We start from the raw sequence: 20,598 nt of genomic DNA, 5'->3' as shown, positions 1-20,598 counted from the left end.
CCCTAGTAAAAAGTCCTTCCCCAGCTCTCCTGTAGGCCCCCTTTACGCACTGGAAGGCTGCAATAAGATCTCCTCGGAGCCTTCTCTTCTCCAGGCTGAACAGCCCCAACTCTCTCAGCCTCTCCTCGTAGGAGAGGTGCTGTAGCCCTCGGATCATCCTTGTGGCTCTCCTCTGGACATGCTCCAACAGGTCCATGTCTTTCCTATGTTGGGGACTCCAGAGCTAGACGCAGCACTCCCGGTGGGGTCTCATGAGAGTGGAACAGAGGGGCAGTAAAAGTTGCAAATACTCCATGCCACTGGATTTTGGAGCTCCCCAAATGGAGAACCTGGAACACTATTTTTAATTTATTTTACTTTAGAATGATTAGACACAAAATCTGACAGGTTACAATACCCATCCTTCAGGAATGAAATGAAAGTACCCTCCAAATCCCTGTCTGCTTTCTCTATTTTTCTCAACGGTGTGATAAGAAAAAAAAGAGCAAATTTTTGTAGGTGATGGGACCATCAGACAATTTTGTGGTATTGAAGTTTATTAGTTTGCAAAATGGTAAAAACAAAATAGAAGTCACACGTTATAAATTCAAGTAATGTGTTGACCCAAGGACCTAAAAACAGAAAAGACAAACATGAAATTAGAAAGTTAAATCCCATGACTCTTTTAAAATCTTGTCATCAGATGAGCACTTTAAGACTTGCCAAGAAAAATTAAAACACCGAATACACTTTTTTTTTCATACTATATAGTCACTTGTATGTGACAACCATGTAATTAATGGAATGAAAGTCACAGAACGAGGAGTATTTCATTCTTCTAAACTGTTGTGCCTTTGGTGTAAGTAATCTGCTTTTTCTCATAGTTTTGAAATGGAACAAGCGACTCTGTGAGAGCCATGGAAGGTGATATTTAAGATGGGAAGATCCTGCTAGTTTTGCACTATGTTGCATTGTAAGAATACACTTCAATTTTAGTGATATTGATAATGACTTTGGACCAGACGGCTTAGCGCTGACTTGGCTTGTTAAATCCATCCATTATGGTTGGATTCTGAATCTGAGCAGAGCACTGTTGTTAGGGAGCAGGCAGTTTAAATGTTAAAACCAGCAAAGGCTTCACAGTACAGTAAAATGGGTCCATATGGACTTTAGCTGTATGTTTGCTTTGAAGTTCCCTAGGAGACCTTCATATAACACTGGGGTGCAGAGGTCTTAAGACATTCCAGTTTCTCAAAAAATGATATTTATATAAATATTTGGGATTGTTCTTATGTAAAACATTTGGATTAAAGTAAATGGATTGCATTTAACTTTTCTTAACTGTTATTGGGTAGCAGTGATAATACAATGATGAAACATTATTTGTTACTTTAAAAAAAGAGTCACTGATCATAGAACTTACAGTTATAATGGGAAAATAAAACTAGAAAAAAATAACTAGTTAGCTGTCTAAACTGCCCTGCTTCCTCCAAATGAAAGAAACACTAGGTATAACTAGTATTAACCTTACAACAGTTTAAAAAAAAATTTTCAATAAAAGAGAATAAAACGGGATTGTAATAGATGTGCCTGGACAAAGCAAAACTGATACTTTCTCATTAGCCCTTCCCAACAGAGGGGGAATTTTTTTTTTTTTTTGTAACCGCACCCAATGCTGAGTGTGTTCTCTTCTGCCCTGCCATGTATCACCAGCAAAATTGTCTGTCCTTATGCTTTCAGGCATGCATTCTCCGCAAGCCACACTACTTTTATCTTTATTGGAGCTTTGCAGTATCATGTAGGCATATTCTGATGTTCTTCAAGAGTTGCTCAGCATAATTTTAGGTTATGTTGTTTCACTTTAGAGTGGCAGTTAATGCCCAATTCTGAAATGAGGAATAAGATATTTAGTACAGATGAGAATGGATCTTATCATAATGATCTAAGACAAGTTTAGCCAGGTCTTCAGTCACTGCTCTAGGCTATGTACACATTTAGGGGAAAGGACTGAGATGTATTATTGCTGCAGTATTTTTCCAACCTCATTCCTCCTGATCTCTAGAAAAATAAATCAAAACAATGGCAAATTTTATTGAAAGCTATTGCTTAGGAATTTAAATTCTCAGGTATGAAGACGTCATTCATGAATAATCATAGAATCATAGAATGGGTTGTGTTGGAAGGGACCTTAAAGATCACTTAGTTCCTGCCATGGGCAGGGACAACTTCCACTCGTTTTCTCAGTCACCCCCTGGCAGGTTTTGCTATGCCAACAATGCCCTCCTCCCACTCTGCTTGAAAGCTCATCATTCCAAACTGCATGGCAATAAAGATGGTTATTAAAGGAATACTTGGCCATATATAAAATATTGACTATAAATTCAGTTATCTGTTATTTGCACCACTATTCTACAAGTAGTGTATCCTACAATAGTTTAATTAAAAAAAAAAAATCCACCAACTGGGGAAGAATGACAAAGAAACTTGAACATGTAAATGCAATAAAATGAACAAGAAACTAATTTGTTTGCATTCAGGCTTGGTTTAATCATATTCTTACTGATGTACATAATGATCTTACCATTCTATAGAATGAAAGTGAAACTTCTGCCTCCTAAAGGACACCTGGCTATCATTGCTTGAAATTGTGTTTAGTCCTTTCTTTTATATACTTTTCTATAAAGTTACATTGAGAAAGCAATGTTAAGAATGTATTGGAAAAAATGCTATTTTCTATGAGAAGTCAGAGGTTTTTTTTTCTTTCTTTTTCTTTAAAATGCCATGTGCAAATACATGAGATCTATCCTGGCAGGAGTTTTGCACATTCTAGATTTTCACAAACACAGAAGCCATTAAATTTATTATAAACATTACTGCAAATTTCCCTCCCTTTAAGATTTCCATGTCTTTTTGTCTGTTAAATACTATGGCATCTTTCAGATTGAAGAACATGCAGTTTAAATTGTTAGCATCAGTGCCATCTGTGTGAAGCATGTCAGGTATGGCTGAGAGAATCAAAACTGGAAAGTCTAGCCCTCTCGATAGCCAGTACACAGAGGCATAAAACTCCATCCACGGATGTGATTCAGAGCACGCAAGTTACAACTTGCCTATAATTGTCTAGTGCAGGTGTCATGACTTATCCCCTAACAAGGAATGCACTATTAAAAATGCCAGGCTGAGCTCAAATGGACCTTCTTATGCTGAAAGGATACTAAATCCTCTGAAGAGAGGACTGTAATAATATTAGAAAATCAAAATGTTAGTACCATTTGATCATAACAGGTTATTTCTCAAAGCCAGCAAGACCAAGGATTTTTAATGAGCAAAGAGAATGCATTATTTAGGACAAGTTTATCTCAGCAGTGCCACTTGACTTGATATTTGCTCCAACTGGAATATATGACATCTAAACTTCATTAGTTTCATTAATTTATAACCTAGCAAAGGGTAATCTTACACCCTCAGCCTAAAAATCTGTATTATTTGTTTGAAAATATTTTTCTTATTTTACTACTGCATTGGTCACGGGTTTTTAAATAATTATATTTTATTCAGGACATTAGTATGTTGTTTTTCAGCTTTAAATCTTGTCTCTGCACACAAGCAGAAAGGTGATCACGGGCTGGTTTTAACACAAGATGTGATCTGAGACGAGAATGTCTGAAAGCCCACATTACATATGTAATGTCTCACTCGTAGCGGAAGGTTACCTGCAACCAATGAAAAGCTTGAGTTTTCATGAGTGGGCTGATTTTAAGTCAGCAGTATTACGGTGAATTTGGAGGGAGGGAGATGATTAGTTTGGAGTGAAATAGCATTGAACATGGAAGAGGACAATCGTCAGGGGAATGCTAATTACAGAAGAAGCAATAGCATTCGGAAAACAGAGGTACTGAAGCTTAAAAGGGAGCATGTGAGATACATCAGACTTAGCTGCAGGAGCAATGGAGTTTACTAGCAAAAGTGATGACGGGGTGAGAGAGAAACCCCAAGTGTGTGTGCAGAATATGAGCATCCGGTGCAGGTGTGCACTTGTGGAAACAATGGGATAGCAATGTGTGCCTGTGTCTGGGGAAGAGACTCAAGAGTAAAAAGAGTAGGAGTGAACGAGTGTCCGAGCACTGAGGTATATCTGCCTGCTACCTACACAGGTGGAGAATAAGGTGATGCATTTTTTGGTTATACACGTAGCTCGGAAGATTTGCCTCTGGGTAAGCAAATTTTCTTAGCAGAAATATAAATTGTTTTCTTCACACACAGTAATTTCAATGAGTCATTGGAATTACCAATTTTACACAAAGTAAAGTTTCACTTGTTATGGTTAATATGCATTTATGTTGTGTATTTGGGGGGCATTAATAGGAAATCATATTTGAAGGAAGCAAAGCTTAACCTTATAGTGAGACTGAACTGAAGTGATTGGATAGCTTAGTAATTTAAACAAATGATGTGTTAGGTCAGAAAAATAGGTAGTTCTCTGTTTCTCTCATACTTTTTTGCTTGGATTAATCATTTCATTTTAGCAATTTTAAGTATGTTTTGAAGGTTTTGTTCTATTCAGGTTGTTCTTGCTGTTCCCAGCATCAAGATAGCTGAGCAGCAGTCAGTCATTAAATTTTGGTGATATGCTAATCACATACTGTAATATCTTTAGGATTCTTTAGGATACCTGTAGTACTCTGAGTACGCAATTCTAACTTTATCTTAACAGTGAACATAATATGAACTTTTTATTAAATCTGATATATCATGATATGGGGCTGATGAAACTTTTGCATTTAACGTTGTCTTCAATTCACAGATAGCATTTAAGCTAATCAATATCCTATCTAATGTTTGAGAAAATGACATAGCTAGACCTACCTGTTCACTTCTCCAAGCATCAGACTGAAGTAGCACCTCCATGGAAAGCATTTTTGCACATCTGAAGTGGCAAGTGACAAGTGAAAGGGCACAGAGAGGAGCTGATGGGAGACAATGTTGAGAAAAGCCTGTCAGTTTATGGTGAAAGAAACAAGAAAAATGGAAAAACATGCAAGGAAACAGAGGAGCTCTTACCCTGCATTATGACTGATGTGAAAAAAACTGGTGAGCATTCCTGGCACACAGAATGGGTGAATTCCAATCCTGGGAACATCCAGAGTGGTTCTTGCAAGAAGTTATGGGGTTTTCTTTTCCGTGACCATGCTGGTTATGCCAAATAGAAAGCTATGCTAAGCGCAGATGAGGCTTAGGCAGCTCAGGACAAAGCAGAGGCAGAAAGAATCCCTAAACATCCAGAAAATGGATTTTTTCTAAAGATTGCTTAGCAACAGTAGTGAGTGAGGAGTGCACAATTGAATTAACTGGTGGGCAGGAGGCAGGTATCAAAGGGGACCACTCACAACAAGGCTGCGTGAACATGAGAGCAATTATGGAAATTAATGAGGTTCTTATCAGCTACACATACAGAGATGTGACCATCATCTACTCCTCATCAGTGTTTTTTTTCTCACAGAAAAAGCTCCGTGACACACCCTGTAGAGTCGTCTTCACTCAGAGTCTTTCTTGAGAGCTTGAGGATAATCCAGGCTGGTGAGACTGAGATGTGGTACAACAGAATAGCTGAAGTATATTACTGCTAGCTTTATTTTGTCCTATGCTTCTGGAATAACTTCTTCAGAAATATTGCTTCCTCCATGATGGTCAGGATTTTTAGATAATCATTTACCTGGATTGTATAATTTGTTAGTAGCTACAATTAAACCAAATATAAATTAAAACTCTTTTTACTGATTAGGAAGTAAAAGTATACCATTATTGTTGTTACAGACTTCATGAACTATTGTATCTGTTTATACATTTGTTTGCATTTGTTTTACTGCTGAAATTTTCTTGGTTTTTGAAATAACAATCTGTCTAATATGTTACATAAGTGGCTTCCTTTCTGAATGCTCATGCTGTTTAAGATAGAGTCACAGGCAGATTGCAAAGAGAGGGAGAAGTAATTTAACCATACAGAAGAGATATTGATGAGTTGAGTCCAGAGGGGAAAAGATATGAAGAAGAAAGAGGAATGCTAGAGAACACCGAACAAGTATAATCTCAGAAAGTAGAAAAAAAAAGCAGTTTTTTTGCACTGGTTATAAATTAAAAATGGAAATAACCTAGATTTTGAAGGTGCTACAGCAAAGAAAAACCTTTTTGAGTAGTCATATGCTTAAACCACGACATCTGATCCAGGCATTTCAGAACTTCTCAGTAAGAGGTCTGGAAATTTGTACCAGGGTTTTTCTTTTAATTCTATCAATAAATCTAAAACCAGAATTTAAAATTCATTGGTTAGGCTTACTTTAAAGACAGCTTAGCATCTTTCTAGTAGTTCTGGACTACTTCAAGGGGTGCAGTAACTGCCATCACCATTTGGCCAGCACGGCTGTCTAATCCTCACTGGGCTGCTCTTTACTGCCCAAGGACAGCATCACTGTCCAGAATGAGCACAGTACCATCTGAAAGAAGCTTCACACCTGCTCCTGGCTCATTCCTCCCATTCACTGCCCAAACCTGAGAAATCCCATCTGGCATGGCTTAAAAGGACAGCTTTCGTTAGTTGGACTCTTTGTCCCTCATCTGCTTTTTACACTCCTTGCCCTAGATGTTGTATGCAGAACTCTGTGTGTATTTTTGTGTGTGAGGCTGAGTCTGACTATCTTTTTGGGAGCTGTGAAAGAATTTTTTTTTTATTGCTTTGCTCAGTGATTTCAGGTAGGCACAATGAAAGTTGTTGGAGTAGTTTGTAGACATTCAGTGTTCAGGAATCTCTAGTAATGTACATCTATCCTGTAGTTACACAAATGTGATAGCCAAACCAATAAAGTCCATCTGTGAAACATACAGCTGATGAGGACACCTAAAAGAATCTCAAACTATGTTACTTCTACTAGCCAGCTATTTCTTTCATGGTAAAGAATATTGAACTTAAAATTCTAAACATGTGATGAAGAAAAATTGCTCCATCTTTTGGACTGTAGGGTGGGGAAATAGGTGAAAATTAATGTAGTAGAATTGCAGGCAACCCCAACTGTCTGTCCAACCTTACACTGTCTAAGTAGTTCCTGCCATTTCACATTAGCAACAGTTAAAAGTTTGTTTCTTTGTTTTGTTTTAGTTTTGGTTTTGGTTTTTTTAAATAGTGTCGCCAGCAGGACCAGGGAAGTGATCGTACCCCTGTATGTGGCACTGGTGAGGCCCCACCTCCAGTACTGTGTTCAGTTTTGGGCCCCTCAATATAAGAAAGACACTGAGGTGCTGGAGTGTGTCCAGAGAAGGGCAACACAGCTGGTGACCAGTCTGGAGAATAATTGCTATGAGGAGCGACTGAGGGAACTGGGATTGTTCAGCCTGGAGAAAAGGAGGCTGAAGGGAGACCTTCTCGCTCTCTACAGCTACCTGAAAGGAGGTTGTAGTGAGGTGGGGGTTGGTCTCTTCCCACTTGTAACAAGTGATAGGACAAGAGGAGGGAGCCTCAAGCTACGTCAGGGGGGTTTAGATTGGATATTAAGAAACATTTCTTCACAGAAAGGGTTGTCAAGCATTGGAACAGGCTGCCCAGGGAAGTGGTGGAGTCTCCATCCCTGGAGGCATTTAAAAGATGTGTAGATGTGGTGCTGAGGGACATGGTTTCGTGGTGGTTTTGGCAGTGCTAGGTTAATGGTTGGACTTGATGATCTTCAAGGTCCTTTCCAACCTAAACGATTCTATGATTCTAAAAAAATATTACTAAAAAATGTGGCTATGAAGTGCAGCCAGGCACAAAGTGTGAAAAATTCTGTACCTGCTAGTGAGGAATTCTGCTTGGCATATTAAAATTAATATCACTGACACTGCTGAATTTAATAAAACCTCTGTCATAAAAGTTGTTAAGTCTGGAATTTCCAGACAATCTTTTTTTCTCCTTTTACTCAGTTGCAGACATGATGATGGAATTCTTATATTCTAGTACTTGTTTTAGATATAACTTGTGTTCTACAAGGAGGAACGAGATAGTGGGCCTTATTTTGGGGAAACTTTTTTTACAGCTCTAGACAGTTCATTCTGTCTGGCAGATTGACAGGTTACAACACAAATGTGTTTAAAGTGTCAGTACAAGGTGCTTACAGGATCAAACCTACACTTACAGAAGATCCACACCTCTTCAAGGAAACAATTCCATGTTCTTTGGGCACTGGCAATAATGGCTTTAGGAAGAAGAAAAATCTTTATGTATTTTTTTACTGAATTTCAAATTATATGAGAAAAAAATTGTTGAAGAAATCTGGGTTAGTAAGTGGTGAACTTTTCATTTGTATTATCCTTCCTAAAATTTCCCTTGGTTCTGATATTTGCCTGATGACAGTAAAATTCATTAAACTATGCAATTTATTGTCTCTGAGGATAATTTAGAAATGCATATTCTAATCCTGATTTTGATCTGAAGTATCAGAGCCTTTGTGAGAGTCAAATGAACTGTGGTCCCACACTCTCACCGGGGAACAATTAAGCAAGCTTGAACCTTGAGGCCAGAGAGAGGTCCATCTCCTGTACCTCTCCTCCCATCGAGTGAAAAACAGTCGGGCAGTAACTATAATAAATTGCAATAAACAAATCCTTTATAATTTTTATCTGAAGAAAAAGAATGGAACTAGTATCCTCAGCATAAGTTGCTCTGCATTTTTTTTTTTGTGAGTCAAATACCCTCTGTTTCTTCTCTTCAGTCATTTGGAGCTGTTAGGCTACAAGGTTATTCAGCGATTTAGCAAATTACAAAATAGATATGCAGTTTTATGTGGGTTTTATGACATCAAATCACTAACCCAATGAGTGAATAGAATAAAAATGCATTTGACTTTTTTTTTCCCCCTGCAATTGTAATACTTTTCCACAGTTATAATGAATGTTATTTAAAGGTATCCTGTACTATACTTTGAAGCTATGCTGTGCTATTATCAGTAAAGCTACAAGACTTCTCAGCATGCATTTGAAAATAGTTGTGTTTAACACTTTTCATCAGAAACTTTATTTTCAGGAACATTTCACAACTGATTCTTATAAGAAGTGATTTTCTAATCTCTAAGCCACTACTAATCGTAAAGTATTTGCTTTTCACTCACTTCAGAAGTCTGTGTGTAAAGGCAAGACTACAGAACAAGAAGTTCTTGTTCAGTGCATAAACTATCAGGTGCAAAGACATGACCATGGAATATGCTATGCTCTTCCCTGTCCGGATCTGATTAGTGTAGGATCCCAAGTGGCAGCTTTTACATTCTTTATTCTTTAAAATGCTGGTCTTGTTATTTACTGGATCCAGAAAGAACAATATTATAGACAGTACATTACATAGGCATTCCCCCCGCTCACATTTCTGTTGCGTGGACCCATCGTGAAGGGTGTTACCACCATGCAGTGGGATATTTCCAACCCGGCGTGCCAACATTGCCTGTTTGCCTTACAGGATGTGGCCAAGCTGCAGGGATGAAGGTGCTTCCTTGCTGTTTCTGGGCATGCTGGGTTAGGAGGAACATCTTAAAAGTGGGGGGGGAAGGTTCATTACGCTCATTCCAGGAGGCTTCTGGAGTGCAGGGTGGGACATGAAAGGCTAAGGACTGAGCAAGGAGGGAGCTGGTGGAACGGGGAGAGAGTAGAGCTTCCTATGGGAGCAGGGGACTTTGAAGCAGGGAGCAAATTTATAAGCTTTGAGGATGAAATTCTTGGGGACCCAGAATCACTGAGCGTGGTTGTGCAAGCTATTGTGGGAATTTTGTCACTGAATTTGTATTTTGTTTGTTTATTGCAGATTTTTTAGCATTGCTGAGAGACTACATGGGCCCTGCTGAGAATCCTGCTGATTCCTATGAAGTTCTTACCTGCCCTCCGCTTTTCTGTTGAGAGAGTTAGTAAAAAATCTGAGACAAAGCACATCTGAATATTCATCAAAGAACTAATTCCTCCCATGTGTTTGTAGTGACCTCTTGCATCTCACACAGCTAGCACGGGCTTCTTTGAAGTGTGAGTAAAATTTAAGTTTACTGACCTAACGCTGAGTTGGTGGGGCCAGGTCAGGGAGCTGGAGAGGCAGCAGACAGGAATGGTTGGAGGGCAGTGGCAGGAACCATGCTCCTGCTGTTTTGCCAGTGGATGCTGTTGCCCCATACAATCCAGTGACCCCCACACCACAGTTCTCCACAGCATCTAGCACGGCTTCCCAAGCTGCCGATGGTGGCGATGGAGGCAGCAGCCTTACTGACATTTTGCTGTTCTAAGGAAAAGCCTAATTTGCCTGTGCCCTAAAGATGACCCAACTATCTTTGTCCGAACTTTTTTCATCTGCAGGGTCAACACTTTTCTGATAATTGTGGGAAAAATGTCTATCATGTATTTTTCATTTTAAAGGCTAAATTATACAGACTTTTCTCCACCCACACGTGTATATATACTGTTTTGTTTTATTATGTGTTTTCTCTCAAATATTTGGGTGCCTCTAAAAACCCTACTGTATGGATAAAGCCAAATAAAAAAAACATTAAACCCAGAATTTTTAAAAATATTTTCATATTCATCAGACCTGTAGATATATAAACTTTTGACTCATGGTACTCTTTGCTTGGAATAAATGATTTCATTATATTCTTGCTGCTATCATCCAGATCTGTCTGTAGAAGAATCCAAAGGAATTTACCTTCCATGTTTTAAATACCACGATTTTTTTGTTAGCCTGGGATTTCCTTTTTTTTTGTTGTTGTTTTCCTGTTTTTGCTCTGCCTTTTTGAATTTTTACCATAATACCTTGTAGAAAGCGTGCCTTATCTTAGGCATTTGTTGTTGGGTTGGGGTTTTTTTGCTTTGACAACCTCGAAGTCAGGTACATTAGGATTTTCCTGAAGTGGCATCAGAAATGTAATTTTTTCCCCTCTGATGGTCCAGAAAAAATCTGTCACAACTGAAAGGAATGCTTACTGTACTTATATGTGGCTGTATGTGTAAAAACAACTGGATCTCTTCTACTTTTTCTTATGGAAAAATCTTTTGTGTCTTACCTTGTCCAGACAAACTATCTTGGTCAGATTCCTTGACAGGTGGTTCTGTTATATCAGTCAGTTCTTTCTTCTCCTCAGCTTCACTATTCTCATCTCTGGCTTGCAGGAGATTAGGTGGGGTAAAGCTACCTGTGGTATAAACTGCCAGTGTGGTAGCCTGCTCCGTTGGAAACTCATAGCCATCGGTGATTAAGTCATTGCTAGCAGAATCATCTGCTGGAGGAGGCAAATAGGGATCCTCTGGTTTTGGAGGACTGCTAGTGCTACCCAGAGCATTGAAAGGCACTGTGAAACTTTGGTGGTCAGTAGCGATATCTTCTGTTTCTGGAGAAGATTTGTCCTGAAATGGTTCTCTGGAGGGTTTGGTGGGGAACACAGGTTCAGGTGAAACAAAATTATTAAAGTCTTCAGGAGCACTTATATCTCCACTTAGCACAGGGATTCCCGTTGTAAATTCATTGACCAAGATGTCCGGTTGGTCCACAGTTGCTGGGCTGGGGTAACCTAGTGGGAGTTCCACACTCATTGAGTCCTCCTGAAAAAGTTTTTTAAAAGCAGCTTTCATTATTATGTTTAGCTTTCATTGCTAAAAAGGCCAATAATCTTGGCCTAAACAGGAGCTTGCAAACAGCTAACTTGCACGAAATCATGGGATGCGTAAAATGCTTGGGACGTGCATGTGATCCTAATCACATTGCCTGTAATTTTAAAAATGGTCAAAGAAAGATGACGTTCACTATCCATGTCAGTTGCTCTCCTTCTGTCATTGAGATGTCCTACTGAACTGGTGAGACATTGTTCACTTTGTAATTAACACTGGAAAAGGCAATCAAGCAGTAATATTCACCTGTAAACAGCTCTAAACAGTATCTCTGTTGCAGTATAACACCACAACAATCATCCTTACAGCAATTATAAAAGGCAGAGATGTATTTTAGCATAAGAGCCTTTTTTCTGTATACTTATGTACATCTTAACACTGTTTAATTTCATTTCTCATGGAGAAATAAATAAGTATAACAACCAATATTAACTTACCAAATCAGGGCCTGCCAGAGGAATAGTGACCATGGCCTGGATATCATTATCAAAATCACTAGGTGGTATAATAGATTCTGGAAAAAAAAAATTTAAAAATAAATAGAAAGAGAGCACAACATTTCCAGTGGCACATGAAAACTGATCAAAACACATCAACTTAGTAAAAAAGAGTATTAAAACTGTTATCCATCAAAAAATTATTTAAAAAAATCCACGTTAAGAAGAAAAAGGCATACCTTTTCATTTAAACTGGCAATTCTGAAGAAAAAAAGGAATTTTATATGCAGTATTCTTTGTACTCTTTATTTAGTATAAATGGGATAGGTCTGCAGAGAGCTGAACCACGGATGAAGGCTTAAAATCAGCTGAAATATGAACCACTCAGTTAAATCTGCATGGGCCATGATGAGTCATTATACTGTGTTGCTCATTAAGCCTAGATTCTTTTCAGTTTTACCCAGAGTCCACACCATTGTTAGTCTCAGTGTTTTGGCTTTAGTGCCCAGTTGCTCCGTTCATCCCCTGAGCGGAGCTCGTTAAACATACTTGCATGCAAGCTGTTTTTCTAAAACTGGTTATTAAAAATAACTAGTGGGGAAAAGTTCATTAAAATAGTTATTATTAAAGTGTTCTATATCCATGATTTTTTCCTTGGGACTTTTAATCTACATTAAAATATAACATTTTATTCTTACAGAAAGTACTAGTTCATCTAAATATTTTTTTTTTTTAATGCTGCTGTTTGTAAATTAAACACTACAGATCAAATTTGGTGTGTGTTTTAAGATTGTTTTGGTAAATGTACATATGAAAAAATATTATAAATTATTTTCTCCTTTTTTAACCCACCTCCCCAAAACTAGGGCGATGTTAGCTTTGAAAAAATCATTGATCGACTAGATGGGGCTCTTTATTATGTGGATTACTGAACAGGATGCAGCCTTTCAACCTTCTCTTGGGGGTCTTCATACCCGGCTTGCCATCTACACTGCCTCTGTGTTTCAGAGAGCAAAATGCACATTTACAGTGTGATTTGTACCACCAATTTTAGTTAGGGATCAAATGTTCTTTGAGGTGTCTGTCTCTCTGACTTCACTGGGAGGTTAGATGAGACTGTTACAAATGAGACTTAGCTTTCAGAAAGCTAAATTTATGTTAAAGAAAGCCCTCAGCTTTTGTTTTATTAAAGAAAGGAGACTGTCCATACTGGGAAATTAAAATTATATAGTGTTTATTCATAGTCTTTATTTTTTTTTATCCTCTTATTTGTCTTATTGTGCAAAATATCCAGCTTTTCTAAACAAACAACCAGGAAATAGATCCTCCAATGTGATTGGAAGTTAGGCCGTATGACTATAAAGGCCCATTTTGCTATAAAATTTAACTTAGATCTGTGCATCCTTTGGACGTTATGCAACACTTAGGAGAATGGGATATATCAACTGAAAACAATGTGTTAGAGAAGCAAAGGAGACCTTACTGAAATTGCATCAGTTTGAAAGGGCAAGGTTCAGTCTTGTGCCTGGCACTGGCCTGCCTACTGACCATCAGTAAACTGAAGTGTTCCAAGGTCCATTGGCAGGGACTGGTCTTCGTGGAGTGCGATGGCAACCAGTTGCTGAAGGTCTGTTACTGTGAGTTTAGTTGCTGATATCTCCCTCTCTTCCTTTGGAGAAAGTGGAATTTTTTCATTTTCAACTTTATTAGACCCAATAGTTGAGATGTCATCTGCTGTGCTTTTGATTTCTGAGCCATCTCTCTCAAAGTTTACCACATATCGTGCTATAGTGCTGCTTGATCTGCGAGGAAAAGATGCAAAAATCCCCAGTGCAACAAAATCAGTTACTGCCTGAGGACTGATTTTACAAACAAACAAATAATCAAACAAAAATACATGCAACCGTAACATATTATCTTCTGTAAAAACAATGCAGATATACTTCTTTTTAATGAGACTATCTTCAAATTACTTTTGCTATACCTAAACATTTTTTTCTTCTATGCACAATTTTTAATAAAAATATCAATATTGAAGAAAATTATAAAAATGTTCTAACATAATCCAGTTTGCTGTGACTATTCAGAGACCTGTGGAACTGGTAATATAGTTTGAAGTCATTGATTATTGGTTCAAACAGTCGTCAATGCGTGCTGGGGTTACTAGAAGCCATAATCACCTATTAATTATACAGGAACCTCTGAAAAAGGATTAGACAGTTCATAAAACTACAGATAAGCAAAAATGCTATTATATCTAGGGCAATTTTTTACTCATTTTTGAAGAACAGCAAGAAAGTTAGCTAATGTGGCAAGCCAATCACTTCTCACAATGGGAATTAGCTTTTCTAAGTCCAAATGAACGTGCATAGCTTCTTTCTAGGTGTACAATTCTAGTCTCAAATTTTCACAATTGTTAATGCATCGCTTTTCATAAATGCTATATTCACCTAATTAAAATAAAAAAACCATGAGTACATTGTAAAACATTTGTACTCCACTATGTAGCATTTTATAATATCAAATAGCCAGAGAGAGAGGAATTTCACTTTACTGGTATGTGCTATGTATTTACATTTATATGACATTGCAGTAATTCAGGAAAAACATTAGTCAATTCTTCTTTTTAAACTATAAGTAAAAGAGAAATTCTGGGAACTGCTAGACAAATTATTCCCCAGCAGCACTTTTAAGCAACAACAAAAGACGCTGTAGCTGTTTGTATTGCCACTCAAAAGCTCCCTGCATTTTATCAAGCCAGTAACTAGTCTCTTTGCCATTCTATCTGGCCTGATAATGCAGGTAACAAATCAAATTCTACATCCTTATTGAAGATAATGTGTATATGAGAATATAACTGGAAGCAGCAGATCAAAAATGGAAATTTAAATATGAAGTTTCCCCCTTTTTTTTCCACTTTCAGTTTATGACTGAGAGAGATCTCTCTTCATCTGAACATGAATTTTCATAGGTCAATTTTCTTTTCTGGAAAGAGATCCTGACAAAATTTGACTACATGAAACTTTCAGATTAAGGTAGAAGCTGTCCCTGCTGTTTTATATCACAGATTTTTTACTTCAGCAGACACAAATAAATTCGCTTTGTCACATCACGATGAAGGACATTTATCGATGTATCTACCTACATCTAATAGTCTATAAAATGATTAATCATAATTATGAATTGCAGAAAAATTACCCATCTTTCTCCTTCTTCTGTCTTCATTTCATCAGAGAAGAAAGGTGTGGTAAAGGATTGCAAAAGAAAGAAAAACAAAGATTCATGTATACCGGTAAATCAATCAGTCGTACATCAAAAACATGTTTTGACAATTTATCTTTTCTTCTGTGGGTTGTCTATAAGTTTCACCTCCGTCTGAAAATGACGGCCTACTCTCCATCATGTCACTTTCCTCCTTCCAAACACTGGGAATATCCCTGTTTTGAGTGGGGAAATGGGAATTTTACTTTACCTTGACAGTTTGAAATATCTGCTTTCCTATTTCCCACTACAAATGGTGCAATTTGAGAACTGTCATTGCTAATCTGTATCTTTATGGTGGCAATGAACACCTGTGACAGTAGTAGCAACTATTACAGTGCCTACTCAGATCCTAGTCACAGGGGTAACTTGACCTGTTAATTACCTCTGGAAGATATGCCTATGTGGACTTTCTGTAATATAATGCCCTGTTATTTTCCCTGATGAATTCTCTAGCATATCTCTAATGTTGTCCTTCCATATTGCCCTGTGGGAAATGCTGCTAATGTATGTAGCAACATGGCTAAGGGAGAATGGTCAGCAACGCCTGTCTTTGCTGATGTGTAACTCTCAGGAGCTAACTAAATTCCTAGATGATGGGAATCAATCCTGGTCTTCCACACTGATTCATATCAGCTCCTAAACCCAAGATACTAAAAAGAAATGGATCCCAGATCTCCTGGAGTCACAACTGAAAGAGGTTCGTTATTGCCAGTTGTAACTGCAAGATGCTACTACAGTTTTTCGCTGCTTGTTCTGCAGTAGCCAGCTTTTTATTTTCTTACTTTCATTATCAAAATAAAAGCAACTAATTTTCAGTCTATTTCACTCTTGTTTCTCCTTTTCCACAGCAATTTTGCAGAGAGAAAAGCTAGGAAGAAGTACGCTCTTGTCTAAAATTGCATTGTGATATGAATGTTCTTCAACATGTATTAAATATTACTAAAAGAACTGAATGTTCCTGATGCTGTGCCATAAGCACTCATGAAATTATGTCTTTTTTTCCCACTCTCTATACCCTTTCAATTTGATGTAATTTCTTACTATTAATAATTTTTTCCCCCTTGATTCTTTACATAATCTTCTTGTATCTATAGAAGCGTAACCATACCAAATCCTCAGTTTTTGGTCCCCTCTCCCCTGTAGATTCTCTATTGAAAAAATACACGGTAGCTTGTATTAGCAGTAAACATACAAGGAAGATAAAACTAAAATAAATGGCAAATCAGAACACAAATTTATTAAAAAATGGAACATTTTAAATTGGTTGAAACACTTCGGAAACACCTATTGGAAATTTTTTATGTGTGACCATGCATCCTCCTGCAACCTTCTTTTGCCGAGGCAATTTCACTGTGATCTATGGAGGGCACAGGATCCACACACAAAAAAGTAACCACCTAAAAAAATCATACTCCTAACTCTCTTTACCTTGTCATTTGAGAAAGTCATTAATACAATGTTGCTGGCAAACAATTTCAAAGGATTTACTGATTACTTCATCCCTCAGAGAATGAAAGCTACTTCTACTTAGTAATTCAAAACCTCATAGTCTCACTTGGGATGAGTTTGCACTTCTTTCCATATTGTCTCTGTGTTGTTCCCAGAAATCTATTTTCTGTTTATAGCAATACACATCCCACTACTCTATAGGTATCTTCATGTTTGGGGGAAAGAAGGAAGAGGAGAATCCTAGTAGTCAATAGAAAAATGAATCCCACTTTCTTACTTACTTAAATCCTAATACACGGATTTCCTTGAATCCTGGAAGTTTCTCAAATATTTTTTGCATCTATAGAAAAACATAAAATCATTAACTCAGTGTAAGTTCTACCACTAAAAAGAATGCACAGGTTAAATACCCAGACAATATTTTTCATATTTCAGAAAGAGTTTTAGAAGAGAGTCTCAGCTGCCTTCTTTGTGGTATCATCGTTGCCCAACTTAAACACAATATTTGGTTTGCATATGCTGTCTGTATTACCTGTTAATAGGCAAAATGAAGTACAAAGTACAGGTTTTTTTAGTCATGTAATTATGTAAATCAGTGATACTCTAGTTCATAATAGAGCAAGTCAAACAACATGAATCAAATGTTTTTCTGATTTTCAGCAATTTTGGTTCATGAATAATTTTGTGATTCAAGTCAGCTTAACTGTAAATTGGTAATTATTTAGAAACATTTACCAAATGTAGATGAATTTAGATTATTTGAAAAATAATTTATAAATTAAACAATTTTAACTGTCTCATACAAATAGAATAACTTTATATATTTTTTAATTCTAATGTAAAAAATTGCACAATTACATGGTTTTGAATAGAAGACACAATATGAAGAATAAACAATGAGCAGATAAGGTGAATTCAGTATACATTTTCCAGACTTTAGGGTAATAAGTGCTTTTATCAGCAACTTAAGAATTAACAATGTTTCAAGATCCAGCTGATTAATCTTTTGGTCTTTTCCAATTGTAACAACTTTTATACAGCTAAGTCAAATGAAATATTTTATGTACATCTTCTATGTCAGAGGAAAGGGATTTGTTTTAAACACACAGTTCCACAGTTCCTTTCTGATCCACTTCCTGGTCACATTAAGTACCAGGCAAAACATCGTCTAAGCCTTCCATTTGAAAGCAAAGCCTGTGGAGTTGAGGGAATTCAGCACTTGAAAAGAAGTGAAAATGCCTGTTAATTCATCATATCTCTTAAAAAGTATATGAACTAATGTGGAGATCTTTCCTTTTTCTTAGCTGTATGATTCTGTACAAACCCAGCATACACTTAAAACTCATTCATGTGTGAGAGTTTGTCAGAACTGGTAGGGAATGGGCAGTCAGACCCACAGCTTTCTCTGCATCTCATGTAGTTTAAGTGAAAAAGAAGTAGCAGAAGATCAGTACGTTGTCACAATGCTAGGTATCAGCCAGAGTCTATCAGCCTAGATGCCTTTTTCATTACAGCAAGCAGAAAAGAAGCTGAAGTCTAATGCAGAAAATGGCTTACCATCTACACTTCCTTTGCCCAGAGGATGGAAGGAAAGGAGCTGAGGTAAATACTTCATTTTTGTGCCTGGTCTGACTTAGTAAAAATGGTGCAGAAGTAGCAATTAGACCATGGGAAGGTTTTAAACGTTATTCATGTGACTAACACTCACTGAAAGTAATGGAGATTAAGGCCTAAATCACTAGGATGCAATTAATTTTCCTAAACTTAGGCAAGCACGATCATTTTAGGTGCCTTAAGATCATCTTCTGCTCAGTTGCTGGTTCAAAAAAAATGCAGCTCTCTTATATTTAAGAAGTCCTTGTAGATGTGTTGGATAACACGGTGCACCTAAAACGGCACCAGATGTCCATATTTAGGCAACTGCATGCCATTTTAGCTATGTTCTGCCAGCTGACTCTCGGCATGGGCTCTGTTCAATTTCTTCTTGGCTTTCTTTATATCATAATGAAGTTGATGCTTTCTTTTAACTGTATACACATATGTAGCTTCCTATTCCTTATTTTTGCCAAATGAATCTTGATTCACTGAGTAGTGTAAGCATCTGAATCTGCATTCTGCTTTTCATGTCATTTTAAATGTCTGCTGTGGCATACAGATGTACTTCTGAACATTTGCATTGTAATGTCTGCTGTAACTCTTCCCTCTTGCTGTGTCCTGGAATAAATTAGAAACTTGGAACTCCACCGTCCCAGCCTTTGCAAAGGCTTCTCTGGAATTTGTACAGGAGCTCATGTAGCTGGATGAGGTTTTAATTCTGAATCTAATCTCCTCACTCTCACCCTTTGAGTGCTCTTGTAAAACTGTCTTGTATCAAAATTGCCCTCTGCCTCCTCCATGACCTGTCTTTGGAAGAAAGCACGTCAGGTGTATTTCATGGTACTGAACCACAAATCATTTTCGATTCAACATTGCATGTCAAGAACAGCTTTGGACTCTTTAAAGTGACAGATAAAATTTCATGACAATGGAAAATAATTTAACAATCAAGAAACTTTGCATTTCACCCCCCATACATGAAATTAATGAAATAACTTAAAAGTCAGATTGCTAAATTACATCATTGTATGTGTAGTAAACAAAGTCTGCAGGCAGTTCTGTTTGAGGATAATACTGGAAATCTCCAGTGAAGCCACATTTTTATCAGCTCTGCCGGCACATGCTTCACCATTTTTCTATGCATATCTGAAACTGAACCAAGATAATGAAATAGCTTGAACTAAGGAATGCTCGTGAAACTGATGAGAAGCTTTAGTTAATTTTACTAAGAAAAGCTTTTGGGAACCTCAAGTCATTAACCTTTATCTATTAAATTGATAGCCGAACATTCAGTTAATATTATTAATTATACAAAAACACTACAGATGTTCCAGTTCTTACAGAAACTGTGGTAATGCACAACAAAATGACTGTAAGTCCTTTGAAGAATAGTTCAGACAATAGTAGCTAATTACTCTTAACATTTATATTACATTTCTCATTAGGTTTATTGTAGAAATTAAATTATGACAAAGTACTGTCCATGAATTGCTGATTTAGCCCAAATGATATTCCTAACGTTACTCTGTTCATCAGTTATCTGAGACTCTACTGCTGACAAAGACACTGGCTTGGTGGCTGAACAGATGGCCCAAAGGAGGTGAAAAGCTGGCTATACATGAAGGAAAACTGAAGGTCTTGAAACAACAGGAATTATCTATTTCAAATGAGGGCAGTAGATTCTAGTTCTGTTTCATGGTGAAGGTAGTTTCATATTATGAATCTCAGCCAAGGTACAAAGCCAACATTTTGGCGTTCACTCAGCCTCCTTACCTGTAGCTGAAATTTGGCAGCAAGTTGTCGGTACTGTGGGGAGTTGGGATCATTAAGTTCAGCTGTGTACTCCTGATCAGTGAGAGTGACACTGAATTCTACCATTTGCTCCACAGGCAGTTCTGGGACAGTATTTGTTCCCAGCTCCTGGAAACGAAGAGGAGAGGAAAAAAAGGGGAGAAATAAAACTGTTTTTTTCCCCACATTTCAGTATTTAACACGTAGAAGGGTTCCTTTTTAAGCCTGTCCCCAAAATAACATTCTGAACCATATCTTACAAAGGGCAAGGGTTTCTAGCCCCATCTGTTTGCTTAATTATTCTGCCTTTGCAAACAGCTTTCTATTACTTGTGAGTTACCTTTGATATGCATAAATGAAGGTGATGAAGAGAATGAAGCCATTTCTTGCACAGAGACTGCTACCAAGTCTTATTTCCATCAACATT

General features: G+C 37.4%; 1 protein-coding gene across 1 annotated transcript in view; it reads right to left on the bottom strand.

Annotated features, from left to right (window-relative positions):
• The window catches only part of IMPG1 (interphotoreceptor matrix proteoglycan 1), a 66,206-nt gene that overhangs the window by 20,266 nt on the left and 25,342 nt on the right, over nucleotides 1-20,598 (bottom strand). Inside the window, exons 7-12 of the mRNA XM_009895754.1 lie at nucleotides 20,154-20,300; nucleotides 17,066-17,124; nucleotides 15,270-15,290; nucleotides 13,620-13,873; nucleotides 12,072-12,148; nucleotides 11,034-11,568 (exon numbers count right to left, since the gene is read on the bottom strand). Of these exons, the coding sequence (XP_009894056.1) occupies nucleotides 11,034-11,568; nucleotides 12,072-12,148; nucleotides 13,620-13,873; nucleotides 15,270-15,290; nucleotides 17,066-17,124; nucleotides 20,154-20,300 (1,093 nt within the window). The remainder of the gene's footprint in view (nucleotides 1-11,033; nucleotides 11,569-12,071; nucleotides 12,149-13,619; nucleotides 13,874-15,269; nucleotides 15,291-17,065; nucleotides 17,125-20,153; nucleotides 20,301-20,598) is intronic.

The sequence above is a fragment of the Charadrius vociferus genome, unplaced genomic scaffold, assembly GCF_000708025.1.
Source record: "Charadrius vociferus isolate BGI_N301 unplaced genomic scaffold, ASM70802v2 scaffold362, whole genome shotgun sequence".
NCBI lineage: Eukaryota > Metazoa > Chordata > Aves > Charadriiformes > Charadriidae > Charadrius > Charadrius vociferus.
This window is presented reverse-complemented; position numbering and strand designations above follow the sequence as displayed.